This window comes from Lepidochelys kempii, chromosome 16 (assembly GCF_965140265.1).
Source record: "Lepidochelys kempii isolate rLepKem1 chromosome 16, rLepKem1.hap2, whole genome shotgun sequence".
In the NCBI taxonomy this organism is placed as follows: Eukaryota; Metazoa; Chordata; order Testudines; family Cheloniidae; genus Lepidochelys; species Lepidochelys kempii.
In genome coordinates, this window is record NC_133271.1 from 25,482,673 (window position 1) to 25,502,206 (window position 19,534).

Sequence of the window (19,534 nt, forward strand, 5' to 3'; positions counted from 1 at the left end):
TATAACTTAGATGGGTTCCCTCGCTGCAACAAGCTGGTGTAACTGCATCTACACCAGGGCTTTTGCTGGCATAGCAATAGCCCCAACAATGCCAGCCCCGAGCGATGAAGGGTCCAGCAGGCATCTGGCCCCGGCTGTGAAGAAACCCCTCCTAGCAGTGAGCTGGGGCGGGGGGGAGGAGCAAGAGGGGAAGAAGAAGTGGGAGTGGGGAGAGGAGGAGGAGGCAGGACACCGCTGCTGAGCAAGGAGAGAAGCCAGAGGCAGCCACAGAAGGGCTGCTGGAACTTGCCAGGAGCGACTCTCTCGCTATGACCCGTAAGTAGGGGTGCTCTGGCCTGGCTCCCCCACTCCTCTCCCTTCCAGGCATTCTCTACCCAGGCTTTTCCTCTCTGCATTTCAGGGCTGCATCTCTCCTTCGCACTGGTGATACTGCTGAGTGTGTGTGAGAGCCGGGCGAGCCCCCGCACAGGTACTGTACCCTGCTTAGCACAGGAATCAGCTCTGGCTGCGCTAGGACCAGACCTTCCCTCCCTGCCCTGGGGACACCCCAGCTCTGCTGGAGCCCAGCACCTTGGGGCTCCCCAGGCACAGGAGAAGGATGCTCGCTCTGCAGGTGTTAGTGTTTTCTGAGGAGCATCTGGCAGTGCAAAGGGCTGCACTTGGATGGGCTCCTGGCTTTGTTGCTGGGGAAGGGATTAGTATGAAGTGGGGGCCCTAATAAACAGCACTGCAGTATTCTACAGTCACGTACCCAGAGCTGGCAGGGCCCTACTGCACGCTACAGAGGGCACCGGAGTGGGGCACAGACACCGGAGGGGCGGGAAGGACACGGGCGTGGGGCACAGACACCGGAGGGGCGGCACGGACACTGGAGGGGCGGGAAGGACACGGGCGTGGGGCACGGACACCGGAGGGGCGGCATGGACACTGGAGGGGCGGGAAGGACACGGGCGTGGGGCACGGACCCTGGAGGGGCGGGAAGGACACGGGCGTGGGGCACGGACACCGGAGGGGCGGGAAGGACACGGGCGTGGGACACGGACCCTGGAGGGAGAATGTGTGGGAGGAGGGTTGGGGGGTAGCAGAAGCCAGAACATCACTCCAGGTTTGTGCGTGTTCCTTCTTGTCATTTTTGGCAGCATTTTTCTATTAATCGACCCACAAACGTGGGTTTCAGGGCTCACTGGTCAGCCATGGCCCTGGGGGAAATCTCTCCTTTGCCCTAAGTAAAGGAGCCAGAAAAAATAGCTCCCTAGGCGCTCGTGCTGTAAGCAACTGTCCACACCAGGGTGGTTCAGGGCTGCAGACAGAGACCAGGTGCTAGAAGCTAGAGGAGGGGGGCAGTGACCAGATCCGTCCTGCGTTTCCTTTGCCCTGGTATGACCCAGTGATGACGTTTCCCCTTCAGTATGTTCCTGAGTGCTTTGTCCAGGCTGGTTTGCAATCCCTGCAGCAACGGGCTCCCTCTGCTCCAGGACAGACGAGTCCAGGGAACAGCGTCTCCCCCATGTTTCCACTGAAAGTGGCACCACTGTGCTCCTTGTCGCGAGGAGAGAGTTAGGTCTCCAGCCCAGTCTCATATTCCCACTAAACGCCCCTTGGAGCCTGTGCGGCTCTGGCTGGATTAGGGCTCCCTTCTTGGCAGATCTTGGCAGCGTTTCCCACCAGGTCCTGGAATCAGCAAGGCGAATGCAATAGGAAAAATAACAAGCAGGACCCAGCGGCTGGAGGGAAAGGCAGGGCCATCCAGAGGAGAGGGAGGGAAAGCACACAAAGCGGAGGTGTGTATCTGCCAAGCAGGCTCTGTGGGGCTGTCAGGGCAGCAGCGTCAGTATGTACCGTTGCTACGCAGAGGCTGCACCTAATGGGCATAAACTAGACCAAATTGTAGCCACTGCCATCCTCAGTCTGAAGAGCCTATCTATCGCCGCCTGCCATGCACCAGTCAGGGACCGGGGAAGACGAGGGGGCTTGTGCTGCCAGAAGGGGCTTTAACTGGACAGCAACATGTGTCCTAGCTCCGTCTCCACAGGCTTTTCTCCCAGTCTGCTCCCACCAGACTTGGCCGCTGTGCACGGTGCTTCCAGACCCGAGGCTGCCTTGCACCCCTCTGGCAAATACCTAGGGCTCACCTTGCGGCTGTCCCAGCCAGATGCAAATATGGCTGTCCATTCACCCTTTCTTCACATGACGGGCAATATCCAGCCTTCATCCCAGCTCCGGGTCCGGCAGGGAGGCTGAGCTGTAACATCCTGCAGGGGACAGGAGTGGGGGCATCATGCAGCTAAGTTCAGAGGGAAATGAGGGTAAGGAACCAAAACACACAAAAGAAAAATCCCCACAAAGGGCTACAGGCCACAGTCCTCACTGAGCTCTGACCTGGTTTTTATTCAGGCCAAGCTGCCATTGAAATGAACAGAGTCCTGGCCTCGGTCTTGAGGTCAGAGCTGTCAGTCTAGTGCTGACGACAGCGCACACTGACTCTCCTTCTTCAGAGGGAATGCTAGCCCCACTAGGCGAGGAAGCCAGCTTGTAACATGGGCTGCTACCTGCTTCCGGCTCCAGATAACACCCTGGGTGCTGCCTCAGGCTGTTTCCTTACTAAAGTCTCTGTGTTGTTCTGCTTTGCAACGGCCCATCTCAGACAGAGACAGCCACTTCCCACCACGTCGGCACCAGCTCCCACGCCCCCCGCACGCCGGGCTGACACTTCTGGAAGGCCAGAGGTGGCATGGGCAGCAGCAAGCGCTGCTCCAGAATGGACCGTGGAGCCCTGTTTTAACCAGCCGTCTCGGCCTGGAGAGAATCTCAGAGTTGAATTTCCTCTGGGTCCTCCCTCGGTGGGAACAATCAATTCAAGCACGTTTTTAAGGGGGTAATTTTCCATCCTTCCTCAAACAAAACCACCATTCCAGAATGCTTAGGCCATGGAACGTTTCAGAATGCACTGATTTTCTGCTGGAAAACAATGGCCTTTACCAAACCCAGGGGTTTATATTTAAAAAGGTACGAGGGGAAAAAACCCTCAGAGAACCCAAGTTCTTTAGATTATTTTTCTTTCCTACAATGACCTATGGGCTCAGGTGTGTTTTATACAAACAAACCCTGTCATATTCTCCAGCCAGGGGCCCTAACCTGACCTGCCAGATCTATCCACCCATCAACTATGGGGGAGTTCAGCTCCCAGTTTGTATCTGCTGAACTCTGTTCATTTCTCTGTCAAAGGGCTTTGTACCATAGTATCTGAGTGCCTCCAAGGTGAAAGAGAAGCCCTGATGCTTCTCCCTTCTTCCATCTAGTGTTGCTATAAGCAGGGATATCCAAAGCTCAAGAGAGGAGGTGGTCTGGGAAGTCCTGCCCATCTACCATCACCCTAGTGTCTACGGTCTATGCTACAGGCTTCTGCTTGCATAGCTGTGTGGCTCGGGGGGGGGGGGGGGTGAAGAGGTGTGATCCATGACCGCCATGGCTCCGCCAGCAGAAGTCCCTAGTGCAGACACAGTTACAGCGGTAAAGCTACGCTCTTACAGAGAGCTTGTTTCGCGTGTGAGAGGTGGTTTTACTATAGCGGTGTAGAGCACAGCTTTGCTGGTATAGTTGTGTCCGTACTAGGTGTGCTTTGCTGGTACGGTATCCCGGGATGCCTGTGCCAGCAAAGTGTCCTAATGTAGATATGACCCAGACGCCCATCTGAAGCAGGCAAACCTTCTGTGTCAGGGACTCTCCGCATCCCCAGGACAGGCTCACTCACTCCTGTAGTATTTCGACATTGCTGTCTTCTGTCCCAGCCAGAAAAAGGAAGTGTTAGAGCATGTGTGGGTGGGTGGGGTGTTTGTCCAGGGGGGAGGGATGTTTGTCCGGGGGAGGGGAACAGGACAAACTGTGAAGTAAGCTGGCCAGAGCCTGCTGCACTGTGGGATTCAGCTGAAGAGAAGGTTTGGGCTGGGAGCATGATGTCGCAAACTGGGTTTTCCCAAAGCTGAAGAAAAATTTGCTTCCTGAGCCCCATGGCAGGGTTGATTTCCTTTCCAGCCATCACTGAGCACTCACCAGAGCTCTTAGCTTAGGACCCCATTCTGGTTCTGTCTGCGCCGGTCTGCGTGTGCTAGGGTGGGGAGGCCGAAGGGGGCTTGCTCTCTCGTGGAAGGTGTGTTCCTCCATCGTGACAAACAATAGCCCCCAAAGTGGGAATGTCCTGGCACTGTGTGTGCTAGAAAGAAGACAGGTGGCCGGGGACTGGTTCACTCAAAGGGATCCAGGTCTTGGGTTCACGTGGGCCTTCAGGACAGGAGAGACCAGGCCATGAGGCCCATGATCATGCAGTGACTGTTTGCCCATGTGGAATTTGCTGGGGTCTTTGCTGGAGAAGCCAGGGAGTGCATGGGCCATGCAGATGGCACTTCCCTCGGGGTGATCCCTGCCAGGCAGGGGTGTGGCGTATCAGGGATGGAAAATTACGTTGCTGCTGCACTGCTGTGACTGTTCAGGGATGGGCAAAGTGTGACAGGGTCTGTCTGTGATGGGATCCCCGGGGTGCAGCCTGGGACTGTGGGACTGCTGTGCCCCCTTAACTCTCTCCAGCCTGGGCTGTCTCTCACAATGCCTTGCTAGTGATCAGCAGCAAACCCCTCCAGACGCTGTGATCGCTCAGCACAACAGTATGTGGAGCCCCACACCAATGTTCCCTCTAATATTTGACAGGCCGCGTGTGAAAAAATTTCTTCTGTGCAAACCGTTGTGCGTGCGGTGTTTTGCCGTGTGCGCGGGGCTTAGGATCTGTGTGCGTGCACACATGCGCACAGCTTAGAGGGAATAGTGCCCCACACCCAGCTAGATTGCATGAATGCTCCCAGAGCCACTCATGAATCACACAGAGAAAGGCAGCAGTGAAATCCCCCCAGTTCCCAGCACTGCACCTCAGGAATATAGCGTCTTGCACTGCTCAAGATGGGCTATGCAGATTTATTAATTGGTTCGCCACTTCATCAATGGGAGTGGACATACACCAGTCTTTGCAAAACCTGCGCAGATTTGCCACACATTTCATACAAACTCACTGGTAAAGATAAACAGTAAAACAAATTTATTGAATATAAAAATAGATTTTAAGTGATATTAAGTGATAGGCAAAAAGTCAGAGTTAGTTACCAAAAGAAATAAAATATAAGCACGCAATCTAAACTCTCAACCCTATTAGACTGGGCAACAACTATTCAAAGTAGTTTTTCTCACCCCACTGGATATCACAGTCCTTAATATACAGATTTCATCCTTGAAATCTGTGCCATTCCCCTCAGTTGGAGTCTTCAGAGTGTCCTTGTTGTTTGCAGCGTAGGTGGGTGAAGGAGAAAAGGCCAAGCATGTGGCCACTGTGTATGTTTTATACCCTCAGTCCATGTGCTTGGAGAATACAAGTCCAGGCATGTCTGGGTGCATTGCTGCATATCCAGGCAAGGTTGAGCAATTCCCCTGGTGTGGCCTTATGTAGGTGAGTCATTACATCATAGTTCCCTGGCTCCATAATGGTTGTTGATGGGTTGATTGATACTCAGCCTGGGTGTTGGTTACTTTCCTTGCTCTTGCCTCTGGGGAGCTAATATCTGGCTGATTCCCCAATTTACAGTATGTTTTAGTGACAACCATACACACAATTCTCATAACTTCATATGCATTAATGATATACATATCTGGATAGAGAAATGACTTTCAGCAGATCATAACCTTTCCCCTGATACCTTACAAGCTTTATATGTAAGATCACAGTCATATATAAATGAGGAATATGGGGGCTATAGGGTGCTTCTCCAAGGTACAGAATGTCACACTGTCTACACTGCATACTAAGCCTGGGCTCTGACTCGAGTCTGAGCCCAATCCTCCTTCCGTCCACACACAAATCAGGGTTAGCAAACACTCAGGACCCTGGTCTTAGGACCCTGCTGGGGGTGGGGGGTGTCAGACCCCAAGTCTCACTCTGACTTGCATCCAAGCCCTGTCATTTTGCAGTGTGGATCAGTGGTGAGCTGGACCAGTTCACACAGGTTCGCTGGAACCGGTTGTTAAATTTAGAAGCTCTTTTAGAACCGGTTGTCCCGTGAGAGACAACCAGTTCTAAAAGGGCTTCTAAATTTAACAACTGGCCAAAAGTGGCACCTTAGGTGCCAACTCCATGGGTGCTCTGGGACTGGAGCACCCACAGGGAAAATTTGGTGGGTGCAGAGCACCCACCGACAGCTCCCTGCCCCGTGCCCAGCCCCAGCTCACCTCCGCTCCGCCTCTGAACGCGCCGCCCCGCTCTGCTTCTCCGCCCCCCCGGCTTTCCGTGAATCAGCTGTTCGGCAGGAAGTCTGGGAGGGCTGAGAAGCAGGCGGTGGCTTCGCGCTCGGGCCCAGGGAGGTGGAGGTGAGCGAGGAGGCCCCCCCGTGCTGCAGCAGGTAACCCGGGGTAGGGGGGGCACGCAGGGGAACCGCTTCCCGCCCCAGCTCACCTCTGCCACCCTGGGCCTGAGTTCAAAGCTGCTGCCTGCTTCTCAGCCCTCCCAGACTTCCCACGCGAACAGCTGATTCACAGGAAGCCGGGGGTGGGGGGTGGGGGGGGATGTGGAGAAGCAGAGCGGGACGGTGCGTTCAGGGGTGGAGGTGGAGCGGAGCGGAGGTGAGCTGGGGCCAGGCGCAGGGTGGGGAGCTGCCGGTGGGTGCTCTGCACCCACCAAATTTTCCCTGTGGGTGCTCCAGCCCCGGAGCACGAAGGCGCCATTTTTCGCCAGTTGTTAAATTTAGAAGCCCTTTTAGAATTGGTGTTGTGATATGATCAGTGTGGGGAGCGGCCACTCCCCCTGCTCCCCCCTTAGCTACACTCCCCTGCCCCTAGGAGCCAGAGGGACCTGCCGGATGCTTCCTGGGAGCTGCCCCAGGTAAGCACCACTGGGACTCCCCACCTCGCCCCCCGGCAGGTCCCTCTGGCTCTTAGGGGTGGGGTGGGCACCCACTACGGTGGCCCATGAGACCCTCTTGCCCGGTTCTGGGGGCAGTCAGGGGACAGGGAGGGGGGTGGATGGGGCAGGGGTCCCGGGGCAGGGGCATCAAGGAACGCGGGGGGTTGGATGGAGCAGGGGTCCCGGGGGGTGGGGGTGGGCCATGACCCCCTCGTGGGGTGAGGAGGGAACTGGTTGTTAATATTTTGGCAGCTCATCACTGGTGTGGATGCAGCTCAAGCTGCACACCTGAGTCAGAAGGGCTGCATAGTGCAGTGTGGACACGTTGGCACTGTTGCAAGACCCGGGTCCAGCCATTGTAAATCTGGGTTTACACTGCAGTGTAGCCACACTCACTTTAAGTCTGCTTCCTTTCACCCAAGAGAACAAAGAAAAGAAGGAAGGTAGCAAAGTGGGCGATGGAGGGAAGGGGCCAATTCCCTCCCTCACCCCAGAGCTTTTGTCTTTGTACTGCTTTCACGCAGTGTGTGAGGTTGAAAATGGGCCCAAGCTCTGAGATGGGTGAGGGGTGACTCTTACCATCCACACAAGGAGAGCAGAGCAAAGAGCTATGCAGCAGATTGCCAGGACACAGGTCCAAAGGCTGGGCTGGAGAAATCTAACAGGAATCAGCCCAGGCTACATCCGGCTACTGTGAACCTGCTCTCTTGCAGAGAGGTGGGATGGCTTCTGCAGTAGGCCAGGGCACAGACAATGGGGAAGAACTGTAGGTTTCTTCTCCAGAGACCAGTTCAAAGCTGGGGTAGGTCACAGCTGTTCTGTTCATTCCCTCCTGGGCACCTGGCTCTGGCCACTGTTGGCAGACAGGATACTGGGCTGGATGGACCTCTGATCTGACCCAGTAGGGCCATTCTTATGTTCTAATCCCTCTCCAGGAGAGACCACGCTGGGCTGGACAGTGCCATAAGCTGTCACATTTCTGTCCTCCCTAGGAGCAGCTCAGTGCAGCTTCCGCAAACCTGCAAGGCAGGAAGACAAAGGGGGCCCATCCTCACAGCCAGCCCCCTAGAGAGACTTCCTCAAAGCCCACGGGAAAGTGACAGCTTGGCTGGGGCTTTTTACTTCCTAAAAGTCAATAGAAGAAAGTTTTTAAATAGTTGAGATGCATTTGAGTAATTTCTTCTCCTCGCCTCACTGCCCCTGTCTGGAGCCGGGGAGCTGGCAGAGGAAGGAGGAGGACGGGACCCCCCTCTTGTTTGGTGGCCTCTGTGCCTCGTGGGGGGGAGCGGGGGTGACCTGGGGTCGGGGAAACAGTCTGTTTATTTCCCCTCTGGACAGTCACCCACGTCACAAAACCACCAACTGGTCATTTCAACAGACAGGCCAGGGGCTGAAAGGGCGCTGACGAGCAACTTGCCATCTGCCTCCTGCAGCGGGTCCCTCCATTTCAGAGGGTGGGACACGCTGAGGGGAACCCAAGTGTCCCTGCCCTGTGCACACAGGCCGTTGGGCTGCGGCACTGCCTGCCAGCATCTCTCACAAGCACTAGTAAGGTCTGAGGAGGGGCCGGGAGGAGAGAGGTGGGCTGGAGTCTGAATTTGCAGTGGCAGCAGCTGGGTGTATGGTGCTGGGTAACTAGGACGTGGGCTGGATATGCTGGGAGACAGGAACCTCCTGCCTCCAGCTTCCTGACAACCACTCACTGGGTACAGCAGGGAGGCAGGAGCTTTGCAGAATGGCTGGGTGTGTCACTCCGCCAGGAAAAGAGTGCCCAGGAGCACTTCTCTGGCAGGAGGGCGCTGCAGTGGGGATATTCAGGGAGGCAACAAGAGCACTCCGAGGTGGGGAGTGGAGCCTAAGGGAGCTGGAGCCGACTTGGCAGGAAGTAGTGGGGCACGCTGTCCTCCGAGAGAGAGCAGGGTCTGCGAGGGAGTGCGCTGGCTCCGACTGTAGCCGGGTATCTGAAGATCTGTCTCTGCCCTGAGCTTCGGCAGGAAAGCTAGCCCCGGTGCAAGCGCAAGGGTGGGTGCGGCCTAGGAGCCTCGAGGATGAGATTCCAACCCTAATCTTCGATGATTCTATGACACCAGCTGGCATGCCAGGGAGGGGATTTACCGGCTCTATCGGCTGCTGCTACACCAGAGAGGTAAGGAAAGTTTTGGAATAGCCTTCCAAGGGAAGCAGTGGGGGCAAAAGACCTATCTGGCTTTAAGATTAAACTTGATAAGTTTATGGAGGAGCTGGTATGATGGGATAACATGATTTTGGCATTTAATTGATCTTTAAATATTCATGGTAAATAGGCCCAATGGCCTGTGATGGGATGTTAGATGGGGTGGGATCTGAGTTACTACAGAGAATTCTTTCTTGGGTATCTGGCTGGTGAATCTTGCCCATATGCTCAGGGTTTAGCTGATCGCCATATTTGGGGTCGAGAAGGAATTTTCCTCCAGGACAGATTGGAAGAGGCCCTGGAGGTTTTTTGCCTTCCTCTGTAGCGTGGGGCACGAGTCTCTTGCTGGAGGATTCTCTGCACCTTGAGATCTTTAAACCACAGTTTGAGGACTTCAATAGCTCAGACATAGATGAGAGGTTTATTTCAGGAGTGGGTGGGTGAGATTCTGTGGCCTGCATTGTGCAGGAGGTCAGACTGGATGATCATAATGGTCCCTTCTGACCTTAATACCTATGAATCTATGTGCATGGTGAACCGAACTAGGAGACATGCAGGGAGGTGGCCTGGGGCAGAAGCTACCAAGTAAGGAACAGGGGAAGGAGATAAATAGCAGGGAGAGAGGAGAAGCTGGGGCTGAGCCCAGGGGTCTGGGTAGATGAGTGAAGCCAAACTCTCCTGGCAGACATTTCTCAGAGCCTGCGCAAGGAATAGCAAGAGCTGATCCGCAGCGTATTTGATACTGAGGGAAGCATTTGCCCTGTAAAGCCAAGGGACTGTTTACTCATCTGTAAATAAGATTCAATAATACCGGCACTGTGCGGCTGGTATGGGGGGAACGGCAGGTTCGGCGGCGGCAGGGAGGAGCATCGGGGCAGCTCCTCAGGCAGGGTCTCCTCCCTGTGGGTCAGTGGGATTGGTTCATTTGCAATGCCTGGGAATAATGAGGCACAAACTGCAGCTGGTCTACAGAAGAGGAGAAAGGGTCACTGGCCAGATAAGAAGCCAACGCTCCTGAACCCTGGGAACCTGCATGCACCCAAAATGGGTCTCATGCCCTCTGCTGAGCTGTGCTGGCTGGCCAGTGCCACTGGCCTGTATTGTACTCTGCCCCAGCAGTTTATTCACGTGCCCCAGGGTTAGAGAGGGGGGAGAATCATTCAGTGAGAGTGATGTGTCCGAGCCATTTTTTCTTGCCAAGAATTTCATTCCTGTTCAGTTTCCTCACCTTCCTCTGTAATGCTCAGGGGCTTTGAAGCCCAGAGCTACATGTCGGTCCCAGCTCCACCGTTCTGGCCTGCAGCTCTCACTTAGGCAGCTGGGAATATGAGGATCTTGTTACAGCTCTGCTGAGATCAGGATGACGATAAGTGCATGTTTCTGGGCACTACGCATCATCGTTTCCCCTTCTTCACCATTAAATAATTCGCCCCCCTGCTTATTGGGCTGTTCTGGCTGCCCTCTCCGAGCATTCTTTGAAGGAAAGCACCATGCAGGCAGGGGAGTGGCACCATGTCATGTCTGCTCTGCAGGAGGCAGGCAGGCAGGCATAGCAAATCGGATTCTTCCTCAGGGCCACATCTGAAGGGCTGCCAGGTAGCACTTCCAACAGTGCAACACAACCTAACCCTACACCACGGTACTGTCAAGCACTGGCCACCAGGCCAAGTGCTGGTGCGGGATGTAAACTCAGGCCCTCCGGCAAAGAGGTGAGAGAGCTGCCAGCCCAGACAGACCCAGAGCGAGCTCTACCCAGCAGAATAATGCTTAATGCAGAATACGAGTAACTGTGGCGTTTGCTGCTGCCAGATATTATTGAAGCAAATACCTTCCCCCGGGGTATACAAAACAGTCTGATAAAAAACAGCAACTGCAGTTACATGAGTGGGGATACACGTGGCAAGTTTCAATTCTCAACCTCAAGGTACTGTGAGGTGACCACTAAACGGGGTCAGGAAGAAACCTGCCTGCTGTTACCGTACTGCTGGAATACGCACATTGTCCGAGCTTGTGGTCTCCTGCCCACCCGTCCGTAGCTCGCAGAGTTCTCCTACTTGGCTCCTTTACTTCATTGCCCTGGGCAGCAACTGCTGTGTGATGTGCTTAGTGCAAGTGGGGAGGGGCTGCCCTTTGGGCCTCTGCCTCTCTACAGACAGGTCCTCTGGCTGTGAACAGCTGCTGCTACAGTTAGGAGCTGACAGCCTGGACGGCCCCATGTCTGCCTGCCTTTTCGTGTCCTGGTCTTCATGTCCATGACCATGCCGAGCTGCTGGGCCCCTGGGCTGTCTATTTTTACCGCAACAGTAAGGAGTCCTGAGAAGAGGCTGCACATTCCTTCGTCATGTATGGTTTCTGCAGGACCTGCCTGTAAGACTAATATTTACAAAGGCTTCCCTCGTGGCGTGCAGCCCGCGGGAACACTGAGTGCTGGTCTCTGCTCTTAGGTGTGTGCCTGCCCTGCCTTCCACGCACAGAACTCGGCACTAGCCAGCAGCCGTTTGCCCAGAGATACCCTCACGCTGGCTAGACGTGACGTTGGCGCGCAGGGGGCGGTAGTGGTGCCCTCCTGTCGCGTTTCTCCTGGTCTCCATTGGTCTAGAGAGAGGAGCGCTCAGAGCATGTGTCTTCACTGCCGTTAACTTGGGTGCTCGGCCGTGGGGTCTGAGCACCGGTGTTTAGCCTAGCCTGGGCGTGAGCCGCCGGCTGCAAAGTCCTCCCCGAGTTACTGCATCCCCACTGCTGCTGCCCTCACTCGGGTGCGTCACTAGGACTTGTGGGGGCATATCTCATGGTCCTTTGTGCTGCAGTGAGCTGAGCCACTCCATGATCCTTTTCCAGGGAACTGAGGGAGAAACCATCTGTCCTGGGCACTTGCAGGGATTGAATCATGGGAGGCGTGGAGGGTCGACCAGCGCTTCAGTGGCTTAGCCTACATTGTCAGTGCAAAGTGGGCTGGTTGGCAGCCCGAGCGGAAGCAGCATGCGGGCTCCAACCCCCCAGCCAGGCCTGAAAGCACTAGTAAACTCGAGTGAGATGCTTGTGTGTGTGGAGGGGAGGTGGCTGGGACAACAGCTGGCTGAGAGCCTGTGGTAACTGCAGGGAAGACAGACCCTGAGAGAGCAGCGGTGAGCAATAAGGGCCAGGTCCAAAGCTCATTGAAGTCACTGGACAGAGAGCGAAGACTCCACTGGTCTTCAGATCAGGCCCTGGGGGTGTCAGCTTTGTGCTGCAGGAGGGGAGACAAGCCCCGGCTGTTGCTGTGCTCTGGATTGGCAATTTGGGGGTGCTTCAGCCAGTCCTCAAGGAGACACATTTTGGGGCAGGCTAGCCAGGCTCTGCTCCTGTGCCCATCCCGCAGGGTCTGAGGGCAGGCCTGTTCAGCTGAGTGGCAAGCTGCCCCAGAGAGCAGCATGTGGGTCCGTGGGTCCTGAGCCCAGTCGTGCTGGCTGACACTCATCCCAGCGGGACCGTGGCAGGCCAGGAGCACTGACTGACACACTGGCTCCTGAGCCCTTGCATAGCCTTCCAGGGCCACTCCCTCTCCACTGTCATTAGTCTCACTCCAGCAAGACTGGAGTGAAAGCAAAGGGCTCAATCTCCAGCAATAGGAGGAGAGAAATCCCCCCTTCAGGGCCTGTCTGTCCTCACCGAATCTGGTGCTCAAAGATGTTTCTCAGGCACCATGGCTGTAGGCCTCCTAGATCCTCCAATCTGGATCTCCAAGCGGGAAACTGAGAGGACCGTGAAATTGCCAGTCCCTCATCAGGGGTGTTGGCTGGCAGTATCACGCACCTGGGGCAGGCTGGTTCCTGTTACTACAGCACCTTACGTTCTAAGAGCCCTTGGGCCGAGCCGCTGCCTGTTTCCATTGTTTCTTTTTGGGTTTGGATGTCACACACTGGTTCCCATTAATTCAGCCCTTTCATCCTTATTTTTAAAAGCTTATAAATTGCAGCCTCAAGCCCCAAACCTGCCAAGCATCCCTAGTTTCACAGCATTGAAGAAACATAATACTCAACATCTGCGGACCAGTTGGGAGACCGGGAATCTCATTGAGTTTAGCGGCTACGAGACCAAAGGCTCACTGTGCATTGGAACGTGTATACGGCAAAAAGGCATTGCATCACACCAGCTGCCTTTAATATGCATCCAAGGAAGTCTCTGAACCAGGCTAATTATAACTCGCTCTGGTTTGTGTCTCTATTTACCATCAAACCACTGTATAAACCAGGAATGTTCCACTGAGCAACCTGCTCCGGGCCCTACATGCTGTGCTCCCTGACTCACCCTCGTGTTGGTTTGGCCATGGCTCTCAGGCAGGATATTGTCCCCTTATGGAAATTTTGAATGGTGACCCCTGTGTATCCACCCAGCTGTCCTCCCACCGAGGCGCTGATACGGCTCAGTGCAGCTAAATGGTTTACGTGGCATCAGCAATGCAGTTTGGAGAGAGGCCATCGCGGGCTGGAGATGAGGATGTTCTAAACTCAGGCTTACAGACAGGGAGTGACTTGGGGCGTAAGTGAGAGCGTGACCCCAGTTATGGAGAATCTCAGGAACGGGATGGAGGCGGCAGTGACGGAACTCCTGCAACAGATCCTCTCTGCTTGCCGGAAACTGTCTGTATGTGAGACTCTCTCCCCGACTCAACTGGCATGCGCTGCTCTCTGCCTCCTCATGGACTGCGCCAATCTGTGAGAATTCCCAGCCCAGGTAACTCAATGAGCCATCCATGGACATAAGCCCAAGCCAGCACCTGGCCCCATTCAGAGCATGCTGCAGAATCCACCTGTTTGACCTGGCTTGGAAGCCTGCTTGCATCAAAATTCCACAGCTATGCAGCTCACTGACATGCCTCTCCTTGCTGGCCAGCTGAATTGGGAGTGGCCCATGCCCAGACGCTGTTCTTGTATAACTTCAGAGGACTCCGGATTTACACTCGAGAGCAGAATGAGAGCAGAACATGGCCCGAAATGCTTTACCCATCACATACTGGGTCCGACTTTGCCAAACGGTGAACTGTGCACTGAACCTGCCCCTGGCAAAGCTGTGGAAAGCTTTCTCTCTGTATTCCCGTGCCCCGTTGTGGCACTCATGAGTGGACAGGTTGTTGTCTCCCCAGGCTCTTCTGTTCTCCTGGTTACTTGTGAGAGATGTTTCTTTTCCTCCAATGGCTCTTCTTCCAGGCAGACCTAGCTGGTCAGCAGGGGGAGCTTTGTTCCCAAGCTGGCTCTGTGTTGCGGGCGGAAATAGGGTGTTTGTGTGGTTTGGGGTTTTTTTTAAGTGTACTGACAGATACACTTCTAAAGTGCAAAAATACAGATCTAGGAGCATCCCAAAGGGTGTTGGAACAGACATAGACCTAAATCAGGTTTTCAGAAGTTGCCACATTGCAGAAAAAGCAGCTCATGCTCTGGCCGAGATTTATCCTATAGACTGAAATAAGACACCAGGGGCACTGCTTCCTGTCCCAGTGCTTGTAGGAAGGTGGGACACCCACTCCTCCCAGCCCCACTCTTACCTGGCCCCAGCCACATGACCTGGGTCAGGGTTACAAAGGTTATACCCCTGCCACATGGCAAGAGAGTCATTGAATCATAGACCTGTAGGGCTGGAAGGGAGCTTGAGAAATCATCAAGTGCAGCCCTCTTTGTTGACGTGATGCAATACCAAGGAACCCTAGACCTTCCTTAACAGGTTTGTCCAACCTGTTCTTCAAACCTCCAGTGATGCGGATTCCACAACCTCCCTTGGAAGCCTGTTCCAGAGCTTAACTAGCCTTAGAAAGTTTTTCCTAACACTGAACCTAAATTTCCATTGCTGCAGATTAAGCTCATTACTTCTTGTCCTCCCTTCAGTGGACATGGACAACAATTGATCACAATCTTCTCTCTAACAGCTCTTAACATATTGGGAGACTGTTATCAGGTCCCCACGCAGTCTTCTTCTCTCAAGACTAAACATGTCCAGTTTTTTAACCTTTCCCCACAAGTCAGGTTTTCTAAACCTTTTATAATTTTTGTTGCTCTCTGGACTCTCTCCTATTTGGCCACATCTTTCCTAAAATGTGGCACCTAGAATTGGATACAGTGCTCCAGCTGAGCCCTCACCAGCGCCAAGCAGAGTGGGACAGTTACCTCCCGAGTCGTACGTACGATATTTCTGTTAACACATCCCAGAATCTTAGCTATTTTTCAAGGTCATCACATTGTTGACTCATATTCAGTTTGTGATCCACTCTAACCCCCAGATCCTTCTCATCTATACTGCTGCCTACCCATTATTCCCCATCTTACAGTCATGCATTTGATTTTTCCTTCTGAAATGAAGTACTTTGCATTTATCTTTACTGTTACAGTATCACCAACCCCCGAGGTTCAAAAGTCACAAGACAGCCCCCCCAAAATCATGATATTGGCTTAAAACTTACAAGGTTTTAAAAATTATTATTTTTTTTATTTACCTTTTGTTGTTTTTGAGCCTTGCAGGTGGGGCGGGGTGTCACGTTTTCAAGATTTTCTCCACAACCATCAGGGCTAGAAACTTAGCACTTTTGTAAATGGAAGCTAAGTTTCTCTCGTAGTGATAGAATATCAGAATCATAGAATATCAGGGTTGGAAGGGACCTTGGGAGGTCATCTAGTCCAACCCCCTGCTCAAAGCAGGACCGATCCCCAATTAAATCATCCCAGCCAGGGCTTTGTCAAGCCTGACCTTAAAAACTTCTAAGGAAGGAGATTCCACCACCTCCCTAGGTAACGCATTCCAGTGTTTCACCACCCTCCTAGTGAAAAAGTTTTTCCTAATATCCAACCTAAATCTCCCCCACTGCAACTTGAGACCATTACTCCTTGTTTTGTCATCAGCTACCACTGAGAACAGTCTAGAGCCATCCTCCTTGGAACCCCCTTTCAGGTAGTTGAAAGCAGCTATTAAATCCCCCCTCATTCTTCTCTTCTGCAGACTAAACAATCCCAGTTCCCTCAGCCTCTCCTCATAAGTCATGTGTTCCAGTCCCCTAATCATTTTTGTTGCCCTCCGCTGGACTCTTTCCAATTTTTCCACATCCTTCTTGTAGTGTGGGGCCCAAAACCGGACACAGTACTCCAGATGAGGCCTCACCAATGTCGAATAGAGGGGAACGATCACGTCCCTCGATCTGCTGGCAATGCCCCTACTTATACATCCCAAAATGCCATTGGCCTTCTTGGCAACAAGGGCACACTGCTGACTCATATCCAGCTTCTCACATGACTCCAAGAGCTGGGGGGGTTTGAGTAAAACACTAAACAGTGCAAGAGTTGGCAACACTGGCATCAGGACCCACTGACAGCAGTGGGTACTGTTCTACCACCAATGCTTGTGCAGTTTGCCTTTCAGTAATTCCAGGCAGCTGAGAGCCAGTAAAGACAAACTGGATGAAAGCTAGAACTGGAAAAAGGTCAGCGGGCAGCAAGGGACAGAAGTTGTGTGTGCCTATAGGTGGAATATGAAGCATGGTGTCTAATGCTCAGCATGAGGACTCAGGATGCGGGGTCTTCTCCGAGCTCCCTCCCTTGTGTGACTGTGCTCAAGTCACTGAACCTCTCTGTGCCAGTTTCCCCATATACAAAACATGACTAATGCCCCGACACTGGGACATCGTGAGGACTAATAAGCATTTGCTGAGCACTCAGAGAGCCTGGGACAAGTGTCATGATAGAATGGCAACGAACCATCATTGTCCTACAAGAGAACGGAGAGTCACGGGCTGTTCGTTCATCTTGTGCCAGGGGATGAACGTAACAGACTGTTTTCCAGGGGGAGAGCTCAGCTTGCCTGTACTCTTCTTCCTCCTGACACGCCTGGTGAATGGATCGCGGTGAACAGTCTGTCAGAGCCCTTTGAGTTTGCGTCGCAGTTCGTTGACACGTGTCCCCTCGGCTGATTTCAGAGACCACGGGCTCTCTGGCCCCAGTTCTCAGTTCCTGGCCTGTGTTCTTGGAGTAGCCAGGGTTGCGTGGGCATGTCCTGCCTCAGGCCTGCTCCAAGGGACACTTGAGCTGCCTGTGGCTATGGACCAGAGGCAAAAAAGACTTGTGGGAAAACATGGTGCTTTGGCTACTCCCTCTTCCTCCATCCCCATCCCAGACATGCCTCCTACGCCAGGACTGGGAGTGTGGTGGGTACAGAGCTGTTCCAGCAGCGCTCTGCTGGCCAGGAACCTGCTGAAAGGGCGCTTATTCACCAGGGTCTGTTGCCACACAGTTTAAGGCTTCCTTATGGCACTGAAGCAGCAGAAAGGGGCCTCGGAGCAAACGTGAATCAGGCCCTCTTTGTCTGCAGTAATTTGACGCAGTAACGTGTCACTGATGCTGACTCTATTTTCTAAACTAATTTTCATAGAGAAACAGTGAACAGCACAAAAAGGTGACTGACTTACAGCGTGTATATATTTCCCAATACTGGACGCCTCACGGGCCCTCCAATCCAATTATACGATCACACAGCTTTACAACGTGTTTAAGCTGCAAGAGCAGGCAACACTAAGCCAGCTGCACCGGCATAGACATAACATGTTAGGGTAGGTGAAACAGTGATAAAATAGGAAAAGAAGTAGATGAATAGGGAAAGAGAGGCTTGGAGGGGAAAGGAAAAGAGGAGTTTTGGGTGGAATGGAGATCTGGCATTCTTTGAACCAACTCAACACTTTTTATCCAAATGTGTCTAGAAACAGGGTCCACATTTCCTCAGATATTGCTCTCCATGGCAACGATAAGCTATTCTTTCTTTGGCTGCCAACTCAGACAGGGTTGAATCTGTGTTGACTCCACGAACTGTGACACTGCCGTGTGACCATGCAGTGTGGAAAGGTTTGAGAAACCTCAATGGCTAAAGACAGTGCTGTTCCTGGGTTTTAGATGCTGCCCTGCCTTGGGATGGTGGATGGTGGATGCTCTCTACGCAAGCTGCTGCAGGGCTGTGCAAAGGCCCCACAGTGACATCACTGTTTGGCTGCGGGGTTAGTGTTTAAACAGGGATCACATTTGTTTCCAGTTCATTGTCTACCACCAGATGTGGAATAATCTAGAGAGTAGCAGAAATATTCAGCCTTTGCCGTGGAGAGCCCTTTTAAGGCATCCAGTGTTTATGAACAAAGACTGTTTACATAGGCTTGGAGTCACTCCACCACGTCTGCAGTTAAAACATCCTCCCAGATTTGGGAGAGTTGGAACAGCCCTTCTTTCTGGCTGCTTTTATTCTGATCCAACCACTACACTTCCTGGCCCTTGGGAGTTTACTTTACCCCAACTTTATCGCTTCTCAGGAGCTTTGCTTGGGATGAGGTAGAAGCCCAGGATAAAGGTGACTCAGTTCTGGGCTGGGGTGCTCAATCAGAGAGGAGAACTGTACTGCAGCGTTATCACCACTATCCACAGGGAACGTGTGACGAACCACTGTCATCCAGGTGGCTGCTGCCAGGCTTTAGAGGTCATTTTCAAAAGGAGGGTTGGGCTCCCAGCTCCCACTGCCTTTCAGTAGGGGACGGGCGCCTACCTGCCCCCTGTGCCTTTGGAGATCTTGCTCTCAGCGAGAGGGATGGAAGGAGAAGCAGATGCTTTTGTTGTGGACATTCACAGCCCTGATCTTTCCAGGCCACTTGCTCAGCAAGTGTAGATTGGCAGAATTCTGTTAGCTTCAATGGACCCCCAGGGAGGTTTAGCAGCTGAGAGACAATGATTCCTAACAAGCACTCCAGGGGCCGAGTGTCTCACATCTCTGTTCCCCAAATGGTTTTCTCGTTGAGTCTGGCAATCAAGAACTGTCGTGTTACCATTGCGTGTGTGAATGAGATGAACTTCTGCTGAGGGACAGCTGAGATTTGGATTGGTTCTTCTTTGGGGCTTCAGATAATTCTAACACTTGACCCAATGTTACTGGGGAAAGGGAAAACCTGATCTGTGCTTGCAACCAAGGAGAGTCCTAGCAATTGTCAACATGGCATCCTCTACCAGTATCACCGCAATCACGGCCTGTCCTCAAGGGAAGGGATGATTGCAAGAGGCCTGCGATTCCAAAGGCCGTTTGTATCACGTCTCAACTCTGTTTGTTGAGGTCTTAACTGAAGCAGGTTTGTCTAGAGCTGAAGGACTCAAAAAAAGGGAAACCTTCCACAAATTGCTTCCTCTCCAGTCTCCACTACCGTCTCCTGGAAAAGACCATCTGCACTTAGCCTTTCCTCGCAGGACAAGGAGCTTGCAGAGCTAATTTGCATTGAAAATCCTTAACCAAATTTCCGTGAGCTGTTCTCACCTCTCTCCATTATTAGTGTCTAAGCAACCATCGCCTGCCAAAGTGTCTCTAGGAATGGGACGACAGATACAGCATTTCAAACGCCCCTTTGACAATGGTACCCCTGTTCTGCAAGCTCTCCAGTACCTCGGGAC

At 53.1% G+C, this 19,534-nt stretch overlaps 1 protein-coding gene across 3 annotated transcripts in view; it reads left to right on the top strand.

The window, feature by feature from the left end:
- Positions 1–220: 220 nt before the first annotated feature.
- Positions 221–19,534, top strand: part of PTGS1 (prostaglandin-endoperoxide synthase 1) — a 38,864-nt gene continuing 19,550 nt past the window's right edge. For 2 of the 3 annotated variants that reach the window (XM_073314093.1, XM_073314095.1), the window contains exons 1-2: positions 221–315; positions 401–469. In XM_073314093.1, the coding sequence (XP_073170194.1) occupies positions 309–315; positions 401–469 (76 nt within the window). In that variant the 5' untranslated portion in view covers positions 221–308. Of the gene's footprint in view, positions 316–400; positions 470–8,218; positions 9,081–19,534 lie in introns of those variants that run through there. The other variant, XM_073314094.1, reaches the window with a different exon arrangement.